The following is an 11,139-nucleotide window of genomic DNA, read 5'->3' as shown; positions in this document are numbered from 1 at the left end:
ACCTCAGGACTCCCGTGACACTTAGTGCCAGGCACGGGATGCCTGAAAGGGGTCGAGGTTACACAGGGTTGCCGCTTCGCCCCCGGAGCTGTGCCACCACGTCATGCTGGACGGGACGGCCTCTGCAGTGGCCGGAAGGCCCAGGCGTCTGATGACCTGAGCGTAGTTGTGCCCTCCCGCCGACGAGCAGGGGCTCCTAAGCAAACCGATTCATCTCGCCAGGTGTCAGCTCCCTCACCTGGACTCCCAGCTGTGTACCCTGAAGCTACCTGCCCCTCTGGCTCCCCACGGAGCGTCATCCTGGGCCCCAACCCTCTGTCCTGTCCCCTCCCCCCACCCCGGGGAGACAAACTCTGCATCTTAAATGCCTTGTGGTCACAGACTCAGCAAAGTTTTGCGTGTGGCAGAAATTCACAGGGGGACCAAGACCCAATATCCAACTAGAGGGTGGACAGGAGCAATCCTCCTAGCCTGGGGGACGTGTCCTGAGTGACGGCCTGGGACGGACAGCTGGAGGGGACAGAGACAAGCCAGCTCGTCTTCCTGTCCCTCGCTTCTGCTCCTATGGGGGGCGGGCACTGTGATCGCCCCCATTCAGGCCCCTCCCCTTCTCCTTGGCACAGTGGCAGGAGCGGCTGGTTGACTCCTCGTCTGAGAAGCCACCGTGCCCCTAGAAGAGCCCACCTCAGCTCTGTAGCCCCCCCACCCCCTTTCACTCTGCTCTTCCTGTATTAGCAGCTCAATCTATATGCTGACGGTTGCTGTCCTGGCCTTCAACGGCAACAGGCTGCAGCTCACACATGCCAAGTGAGGAGGAAGTTTCCCAGGAGCATTTTCTGCTGCTCTGAGGCCAGTGGAGGCCGGGGCATGTGTGAGGAGCTGGACTTTGGGAGAAGGACTGGGCTTCTGGGGGCAGAGAACGATGCTTCACGGGCATCAGGCCCCTCCCACCGGCAGGTGCAAGAACCAGGATCTTGGTGACTTGGCTCCCAATCTGATGGTTAAGTCGCCCTGATTGTAGAGCCCTCGTGTCTCTGGGGCTGTTCTGGATGCATTCTGCATCCAGAATTCAGACAGGCCCGAAGCCCAGGCCTGCCAAGGAAAAATGGCCTTTGCTCTTCCCAAGGTCATAATAAACACTGGGAAATAGAAGGAAAGCTGTGTGTGAGTGGCTCACACTGGCTGAACAGGCCGGCTCATGGCAACGGTGCCCAAAACGGTCAGGCAGTCGGGTGGTCAGGGCAGGAGGGAGCCCACGGACACCAGGATGGAGGCAGCATCTCGGCGGGAGCCCCAGCAGAGCCCTGGCCCCCTCGGGTGGGTGTCCTCAGCTGTGATCTTACAGGGGCTCTGGGGCTGCCAGGTGGTCCGCTGGTCTGGGATCGCCCTGAGGGCTCTGGCCGATGCCTCCTAGAGGTTAACGTGGTGACATCCCTAACTTTGTACCTTTGCACCTCATGTCAACCATCCCGTGTTTGCATTCTGGCAGCCACTTGAGGTCCCATCCTTGTTCTTCTCACCGGTCAAGGATTCTTGCTTCTCCTTTGGGATAAAGAAAAGTTGGAGGGACTTCCCTGGTGGCACAGTGGATAAGACTCTGCGCTCCCAAGGCAGGGGGCCTGGGTTCGATTCCTGGTCAGGGAACTAGATCTCACGTGCATGCGTCAACTGAGAGTTCATGTGCCACATCTAAGGAGCCTGCAAGCCACATCTAAGGAGCCTGCAAGCCACAACTAAGACCCGGTACAACCATAAATAAATAAATAAATATAAAAAGCTTATTTTTAAAAAAAGGAAAGAAAAGAAAAGTTGGAAAAGGATTAGACTCTCCTTCAAGGCATATGTTTGGTGTCGCCCTGGCCTGAGATGGAGCATTTGACAAACCCTCCAAGGTCTAGTATCTTGCTTATTTATGAAAATGGTATCTTGATCATTCTACACTGAATGTTCGCACTTTCCTGACTTCTAGTTTCTAAGACTCCGAACCCAGGACAGAAGGGGCACCATCTAGGTCTCCTCAGAGGCCAATCAGGCATTTTCAAGATATGCGCACCTTTGGTACCCTCCCAAAGGCGGTTGCCGATAATAAAACGGCCTCTTTCGTTAAATATTTATTGTGTTTTTGGGGTAATTTGCCTCATTGTGTCACCCAACTTACTGTTCCACTGTGACCACAGTGTACTGTAAACCTGGTCCCCTTGGTCAGGATTTCTTCCTTGTCTTTGGAACAGAGGTGAGAAACTGATGAACAGTTACCTTCTTCGTTTAGGGCAGATGCTCAGTGCTGCCCTGCCCGCCTCTGCTGCTACAGTCTGGTCCCCACAATCCCTATGAGCAGGAATTCTGTTCTCTTCTTACGGGTGAGGAAACAGCCTCAGAGAGGTGGGGTCCCCTGAGCAGAGCTAGGGAGTCCAAGCTGGGTTCATAGCCAAGTGCCTTAACTGGACAGCCTGCCAGCCTCTCCCATCAGGGCCATCCCCAAACCCCTCGCTTTTCTGGTGTGGGCATTATCACTTCTTCGCCTGTCCAGGGCCCTGGCAGTGTCCACCCTGGGCTCCGCCCCTAATTCTCAGAAAAGACCCCAACCTCCTCACATTACCATTGGAAAATTAAAGGAAAAAAAAAACACCTTTGATTCAGAATCAGAAGCTCATCAGCTTAAGAAACGCTGCTTTTTAAAGTGCCTCTGAATCACTCACCTTCTCAACAAGCCTCCCCCTCCAGCCTGCAAGCGGGGCAGGTGAGGCAGGGAACAGAGCAGCCACGAGGAAGCTTCAGCCCTGAGTCAGCGATGACTCCCAGGCTTTCTCCTCCACGGATTAATCACCTCCGATTACGGCTCCTGACTGGGTGCGAGTCACTCCCAGCGTCACCTCCTTTGTCTGACCCTCGCCTCCCTGCCATCCGGCTGCTTGTTTGTCCAAGATGCTGGAGCGTGCTGTACTTGCTGGCACCCCCAAAAGGAAGCCCGGCAGACAAGTGACTCAGGAATCAGGACCCACCAGCTTCCCCCTCACCGTCTGCTCTGAACACCGTGCGCCTCTGGGGCAAGAAGCGGGGCCGTGAGATTGCTCCCCACAGAGCCTGCAGATGACTGGTCCCTCGGCTTGCGGGTCGGATGGTGCCCCGTGCTTCTCCCCAGCAGTGACAAATAAAGCGATCATTTCCCCATCACCCTCTGCGAAGATGCCAACAGCCCACCCGGCCTGGGGGCGTTCCAGGGCTCACCCGCAGCTCCCCTCACCTCCCTCTCCAGCCCCCCACCACCTGCCAACGAAGCCTGGGGCGGCTGGGCCCCTGCTGCCCTCCTGCCCCCTCGGAATCGCCGAGCTTCCTCGCTCTGGATGCTGATCCAGGCACATGGTATCCAGAGGCACCGTGCCATCTGCCTGCCCAGGGGCACCCGCCCAGGGACACCAGCCTGGGCTCTCTGCCCTGAGCCACAGGCATGGACGCATCTCTGTAGCACGGCTCAGTCTGCAAGGACTCCCTGAGGTTGCTTGCTTTGACTGGCGCATAGCCAACAGTGACTCTACACAGTGTCCCCCAAGAAAATAGGGTACAGTGTGACCCCTGCTCCTGGGAGACAGGGAAACGCAGCTCCAGGAGCCCATGCACCCGTCCCACCTCAGTGATGTGGTACCAGGTGCGGAGCAGTGACTCCGCATGTCGTGGTCCGGCCCTGGCGAGATGACATGGAGCACGCTGAGCACCTTCTCGGGGCACCTGAGCGCCAGAACCGGACAGGATGTGGCTGGACCCTGTTCTGCCTCTGCTTCAGTTGGTGGTCGGGGCTGTTCTAAGCGCTTCTCAAATGTCGTGCTGCCTCTTATAACTCCTTTGGGGTGGGACTCGTCAGGATCCTCGGTGTGTGGCTGCGAGAGCAGAGACCGGGCCCTGAGCTCACAGGCTGGGGTCAGGCCGGGGCACCCTGGTCCACGGCCCCTCAACCCTCCGACGCCTAACTGCATCAACTTGGCAGATAGCTTACTTCTCTGTTGCTTCAATATTCTCATCTCTCAACATCAGTGGTGAGGGAACATCCTCACCCGGCGTGAGGGTTGACGGGACCCTGTGGACAGGGTGTGTAAGACGTGGAGCTCAGGGCCTGGGCACAGCAAACATGCGTGGTTTACACGGCTGACCTCGGGGCAGAGCTGCGAGGCGGAGGAGGGCGGGAAGGCCAGAACATTCAGGAAGGTCAGGAGGGACACCCCACCCCCTATTCCCAGAGGCCCCCAGTGGGGCAGATGGTAGGTTTCAGGCCCTGTGGGGGTCCCCGGGTAGCACGCCATCTGTCCCTACTCTGCCGCGCTCACCCCTTCCTCTGTGCGCACCTCCGAAGCCTGTGGATCAACCAGTCCCTGAGATAATTCTGATTCTGAAAGCAAAAGGCTCCGTAATTGCGGCTGTTACCTACTGGGGATCTTAGTCTTCTTTGAGAGTAGGATAAAAACTATAAACTCTTTCTCAGAAAAATCCACATACACAGAGATACACAAACATGTTCTTAGAAATCAGGGGTGATCATCTGACCCCAAGATTACGAGCTGCTTTTCCATGTAGTCAGGAAGGATCCCGGGGCCGTGGCAGCAAAGCTGGCCCAGGCTTTCCCCTCCCAACCTCATAAGCACCTCAGCTCTGCCGGACACGCACTCCCTCCCTCCCCCGAGAGCATCCCTGGACAATGCTCCACTCCCACGCCCAGCCGCCACTGCAGAAGCTGCAGCGGTGGTTGTGATGGCGCTGGTGACGGCAGTTGCTAAGGAGGCAGGAGGCTGGGTGGGGGAGGTGAGTGGGCAGCAGCCCAGCAGAGCTGCCCCCTATGCAGGTCTGAGCGCCTCGGGCCCTGGAAACGGTGCTCCCAGCTGGCTGCCATGGCAACTGGCAGGCTTGGGAAACTATTCATCAGGGTCTGGACAGATTTCTCCAGCTCCCCCTGCTCTTTCTTCTCCCTAAGTGGCTAACTGAGGTGTGAATGGGTCTGCTGGATGCAGGCCAGGGGCACAGAGGGCAAAGGGTTGGTCACACACCTCACACGGCAGGCTCCCCGGGAGGCTGAGCGACCGGTGACGGGCTTGAGCCAGCTCCCAAGCGGAGGCCCGACCCCAGAAGCAGGATGCTCATCCCTCTTCCAGGGGCCCCGGCCCCCTGCTGCCAGGGATCGCTGGCTCCTGGCCCAAGGAGTCACCCTAGGAGGGAGACCTACCTGCTGTGCCCCAGGTGAGCCAGTGGCCAGGTGGGATGGGTCTCTTCCAGCAGGGCCACTCAGAAGATGCGGGGACCGTGGAGGGTCAGGCTGACAGGAGGCCTCAAGAGATCGGGACTTGATGGCACTGGGTCTGATTTAAGCAAGGCAAAGGGACAGATGAGGTCAGAGGTTAGTGAAGTACAGTGTCAAGGCCGCCAGTCACTGGTCTGGTTGTCGGGCCACTTAACACCACCATCCTCTGAAGCACTGTCCAGTCACCTCCACTGCGTGGTGATTAAGTGGTACGCCTCTCGCAGCTTGCTCTTGGGGGCCGCCTTCCAAGTGAGCCACTGTCCTCCTTTTGAGACGAGAGCTGGCCTTAGGAAGATCAAGCCACTTGCCCACGTCGTGCAGCCAGAAGGTAATCAAGCTGAGATTTGAACTGACGTCTGTCTGCCTGCAAATCCGTCTCTTACTGCTGTGCCAGCAGGCGGCAGAGGGACCAGGACTGCGAGGCTATGACCTGTTCACCTCTCCAGACAAGGGCGGGCCCGTCCGAGCCGGTCTGGGGCTCGGGGCCCTCGAGGTCAAAGTGCCCCCTCGCTGTGCAGTGGTGACCTGTGGCTTTAGACCAAGTTACCTTTCTCCTGAACCCCGGGATCTGGTGTGCGATCACTTTACATCATTGTCTTTAAGACATGTGCCCGAGAGCCTGTGACCAGGGCTCTGGTGCCTGGCGGTGACTCCCGGAAGCTCCATAGGAAGAAGGCCCTGGACAGGAATCACTGGGCCCTCCGCTGCCAGAACAACTGGGGCACCTGGAGGACGTCACCTGGTGTCTGCTCTCAGAAGCTTGGAGGGCAAAGCGAGGGGGCTGGGCCAGCTGGGATCATGAGAGGAAGGGAACTAGCAGTTAGAAGCGCCTACGACGCTCCAGGGATTCTAGTACATTTATTGCTGAATCTGTTTTCTTTTTCCTGCAGGTATGATTAAAGCTTTACTGGGGTTCAGACAGGGCTGGGCCGGAACCACACTGGGAAGCAGGGCCTGCACACCAGGCCAATTCCGGTCTTCAGGGCAGGGCTGGGAGCTCGGAGTGAGCTCTATGGGCCAGGGGTCTGGCTGGGCTCCCCATAGCAGAAGACACCATGGAAGGGAAGGGTCGTCTGGTTGTCTTTAGTGCAGGAGGGACAATGTGGGGTGGGGAGGAACTTTGCTGAAGAAAAGTGGGGACTGAAGCTTTAAAGGATAGATGAAAAGGGAGTTGGGAGGGAGATAAGGGGGCCAAGAAGGCATCTAGACTGAATAGAAGGAGGAAGAAAAAGACAGATGGTTCTGGGTGCAGGGAGATCCAGCTGTTTTCCAGGGCACCAGCTCCCCACTCCCATCTCCTGGTTCCAGGGCACTACTTGTTGCCCCACATAGCAATCTTTAGAAACAGAGGGCCTGGAGGCAAGTGAGTGGACTTCCTGTAGGCAGAGATCTTCTTCAGGCCCTCAGAATGGGAAATGAAGTCTTTCAGGTTTGGGAATTCATCCAGGCACTCGGGCTCACATATGCGGTGCACATCAGGATGTTATAGCCAGGAAGTCCACATAGGTGAGCTTGTTCCCTGCAAAGCAAGGCCTCTTCCCCAGAAAATCTGAGAAGAGCCTCATCTTTTCAGGGGTCTCCTTCAAGTATGCAGGCTTCAGTTTCTCAGAGTCAGAGCTGTAGCAGATCGTGGCCGTGTACAAGCGGACATCCATAACCTGGTTCTCCAATTCGTCCACGCGAATCTTCTCTTGCTCCGTCTTGCCACAGGTTGTGCTTGCGAAGGGTGGCGTTGCTCTGGGTGAGCTCATGAGCCGCGTCAATTAAGTAGGGCAGATTGGGGAAGTCCAAGCCCAGCTTGGATTTCTCACTCAGCCACTGGCTTCTGTCGTAGTCGGGAGCGTCCCCCATCGTGTTCTTTTTCTCCTCATCGTTCGAGTCTGTGTACTCTGGGAGCAGGCGGGCGGCGTGCACCAGCCCGTGGATGTCCCAGTAACCCAGGATCATGGGCACAGTGCTGGTTTCTGTGCTCTGAGTGGAGGTGCTTCACGGGAGCTGGGCTGGACCTTTATTGTTGAATCTTCACTCGAACCCTTTAAGGTTGGTAGTGCTACCCGTGTTATGGAGCGAGCTCAGAGAGGTTGGCGATTTGACCCAGAACAGCAGGACTTCAGCCCAGATTTAACGGGCTCCAAGTCCATCAGGCTTCTGTTCTATTCTCTGACCTCCCACAAGCACGGGCTGCTCCTCGGGCCTGTGGACGCCAGGGAGCCCCGATTCAGCCTCTTAGCTGGGAGCCTACAGAGCCTTCTTCCTCCTCAGGCCCCATCACCACACGGCAGATGGGCATCCTTCATCCTCCAGCTACCTTTATTTCTCTTTCTGTTCTTCTTACCCTCCTGGCTCCATCCAAGCAGGAGACCAGGAGGCACAGCCAACAAGCAGAAGCCAGAGCAAGGCTCTCACCCCATCCCCCGCTCCGACCACAGCAGAGGTGGAGATTGGGGTCCTCACCAAGCCTGAGTACAAAGGAGGGTCATCGGGGAAGTCTGGAGATGGGGTCTCTGCCCCAAGCTGCAGGCTGTGCATCTCCAAACTTTCCTCTGTATCTCTGCTTCCTTGGGAAGCCCTCACACCTGCAGGCCACAGCAGGATCTCAGGGTGTCCTCAGTACCCCTCTCTCTGGGATGGATGCCTTCTGTGGCAGAAGCTGACCAAGCTCAGCCTGTCTCTGGAGTCATGTCCCCTTTGGGAATTGTTTCTTAGGGGGCAGCTTGCAATCCTGGGAAGAGCTCAAGATTGGGGGTCAGAAGATCTTTGTGCTGTTTCCACTTCTGCCACCAACAAGCTGGGTGATCTTGAGCGTCTGGGCCTCGGCTTCCTCTCCTATAGTCTCTGGACTAGCTGGCCCATCCTAACACTCTGCACTGTCCTCCAAGCTCTGCAGTTCCTCGGTCCCCTCCCAACCCAGCGATGCCTCCGCCCCCAGCAGCCAGGTGCCCCTGTCCTAGGCAAACCTGCCAAAATGCAAAGTGTGCAAGGCATTTGGTTTGTTGGTGCTATGATTTCTTTTGAGGCAGGAAGTCGAATTTAAATTGTGCCCCAATCAGCACAAAAGCTGGGAAGCTCGGGCCTTCCACACAATGGATTATATAAAACAGCTCAGCTCTTCTTCCCTTTATGTCCCTCTCCTTGTTCCTGCTCTTTCCCAGTCACTCAGTCAAGTAACCTGTATTAAGTGCATGTGTCCACGAGGCTGGGTGCAGACGTGTGATCCAAGCCAACAAGGGTTGTCGGCAGGTCTTGTGGTTCCCCAAGAATACGGCACAGACCGCGGAAGGAAAAAGAGTTCCTCCGTGCCTCTGCTGTTTCCCGCACCAATGGTATTTGTCGATTTTATAGTGAGATCATGTTTTCTGTGCCCGCCTCCTGCCTTCTCATCCAGGCAGGAGATCAGCCTGCTGTCTTGCCGGGGCCTCACCTCCAACCTGGATGGGCTGACCTAGTTCCCGCATCTCTGGCACCAAAGGCGAGGGTCTGAAGATGGTGACGTGCTGGCCGTGCCCATCCAGGCAGATGACGGGACGCTGATGGAGCTGAGCCTCCCGGAGGGCAGGGGGTGCCCGTCTTCCCCGTGCAGTGCTGACCCCTCGGCACTCCATGCCTGCTTGTCTAGAGCTCTGTGCATGCACCCAGTGCTCGCACTCCTGCTTCTTCATTTAATCTTCTCGGCAACGCGGCGATGCAGGGTTATTACTGCTGCTTCCTCACAGATAAGGACCTGAGCTCAGAGAGGCTCATGAGCGCCCCAGGCCTCACAGCTGGACTGGCCGGGCCGAGCTGGGCCCACTGAGCTCTCACGGCACCAGCTGCACCCTCGGGAATCTCCCGGGGGAACCCGAGGGGCCCCAGCTCGCTGCTCTCCTAAAACTGACACCACCTGCAGCCCCAGGGCAGGGGGCCCGGAGACCCCGAGCCCAAGCTCTCCCTCCACCGCCTCACACTGCACGGGAGGCCAGGGCTCGGGACACGAGAGCCGGGAGATCAGCAAGGAAAGCGGTGCTCATGAAAGGGAGCCGCAGGGCATGGCTGCCCCTCCCCACCTGAGGACCACACCGATGGAACCTCTTCCGTGGGATAGAGTGTTTGAAACAGAGCGGGTGTTGAAGGGTTTGTTAGACTTGTTTTTCTTTTCCAGACAGAAATACAAGAAAGTTTAAGAAAATATTAGGACATTGGCCCAGGAGTCCCATGTAAAACCGAGGTAGGAGTCTCGGGGCGGAAGCATCCTCTTCGGGTATCGGAGGCTGGATGTGTGGGCAGGAGGGGGTGGCGGGAGCCTTCCCTGGAGAAGAGGAGGTCTGCCTGCACCGCAGCTGCCCGAGGCCCCACGACCGGCCTCGAGGCGAGTCCGTGTGGCCGGGTGCCCGTCAGCTGGGTGCCGGGGCTCATAAAGAAGGGGTGCACGGGGCCCACCCTGGGAGTTTGGACCAGAGTCAGGAGCTGTGGAGGAGGGACGTGGTCCCCTCCGACAGCCCACGGGGTTCCTAAAGGAGGGTCGGTCCAGCCACCTGGAGGCAGCACTGGCCACGTTGTCACTGAGAGACGAAGGCCGGGCAGCTAACGAGGAGGTGGTCAGAGGGCAAAGAGAGGTGAGGAATGGGAAAGACGGGAGAGAAAGGGAGCAGAGGGTGGGGGAAGACGGGCAGGGGCCGTGAAGTTTGGGCAGAGAAAGAAGAATAAAGCAGGGAAGGAATCCCAGGGCCAGAAGATAAAAAGGCAGAGGAAGGAGCCGGAAACCAGGGGGGCTGGGGGACCGGGAGCCCCGCCCGCCTCCCAGGCTTGTGGCCCCGCCGGGCCTGCTTCCCCCTCCCCCCTGTCCTCCCCTCCCCTCCCTCCCCCCGGGGTGGGGGGCCGCGGGGCAGCGTCTCAGGCCCTCCTCCCTCAACTGCCACTCCCCACGTCTTTCTGGATCTCTCTGTTCCTTCACCGGCTGCATCCCAAGCCCAGCTGCTGGTCCAGCGCTGCAGGTGCTGGTGGAGCAAGTCCCGGCCCGAAGCCACCGTTCCTTCGTTTCTGAACTTCCCACACGAGTTGTAAGGGGGGTGCAATAGGGCAGGTGTAAAAGGATCGTCAATCACCAAAGGGTCAGATGCTTGGAGCCTACGTTAATTTCTAGGACTGAACTCCTCAAATCCCTTCCACAGGAACCTGTCCCCAAGGTGTGGGGCTTCCTGTCCCCTGACCACACTGTCCTGCTGGTCCTCACCCTGCAGCGCAGGCCTCACACTGGAGGAGGCACCGAGAGGGTAGGCGGCCTCACCGACACTTGCCAGGCAGTTAATCCAGGCCGGGGTTGGAGACAGGGACGCAGAATTACGGGGTGAGAAGTTTTATTCTTTATTCCTGAAGCAGATCCAAGCTGTTAGCACTGAGAATAATCTAGGTGGATTTTCAAGGAGCTGCTGAATATGTATGATGGAGAGCATCTGAACACGGGAGAAACAGCAGAGATGCGAGAAGAAACTGGATGGATGAAGGCCGAGGGGAGGAAGGCTGGGACTGTGGCACGGATGGACGTGGCTGGACAGGGATGGGGGGAGAGGCAGGAAAAAGGAGGCTCAAGAGGAAGCAAGGAGAAGAGGAATAGAGGCCAAGGGAGCGGGCCAGCAGCCGGCAGAGCGGCCAGATGGAGCAGCACACGGCAAGGCCTGGCCGCCAAGCCCCGCGGCTTCCGAGGGAAGCAGATGCTTCCAGGGAGCATGCGGAGGATCCTTGTTGACTCGGGCCCAGCGCAGCCCGGAGGAGCGACCCAGTCCCTGCCCTGCGGGGTTCCGTTCCCTCCTCTCCACCCTCCTTCAGGCTCTGCCAGCCCCTCACGGGTCCCGGTGGAGCCAGAAGCCACCACATCTCAC

General features: G+C 58.0%; 1 protein-coding gene across 1 annotated transcript; it reads right to left on the bottom strand.

The window, feature by feature from the left end:
• Positions 1-6,596: 6,596 nt before the first annotated feature.
• On the bottom strand, positions 6,597-7,228 carry LOC308619991 (glutathione S-transferase Mu 1-like; the record flags this gene model as incomplete). The annotated part of the gene is given in 3 exon segments (XM_081239338.1): positions 6,597-6,762; positions 6,764-6,994; positions 6,996-7,228. Coding segments are annotated over 3 exon segments (537 nt in total). The 5' UTR covers positions 7,136-7,228.
• Positions 7,229-11,139: the final 3,911 nt, after the last annotated feature.

This window comes from Mesoplodon bidens (genome assembly GCF_964165515.1).
Source record: "Mesoplodon bidens genome assembly, chromosome: 7".
Classification (NCBI taxonomy): Eukaryota; Metazoa; Chordata; class Mammalia; order Artiodactyla; family Ziphiidae; genus Mesoplodon; species Mesoplodon bidens.
Note: the sequence above shows the minus strand (reverse complement) of the source record. Positions and strands in the feature narration are given on the sequence as shown.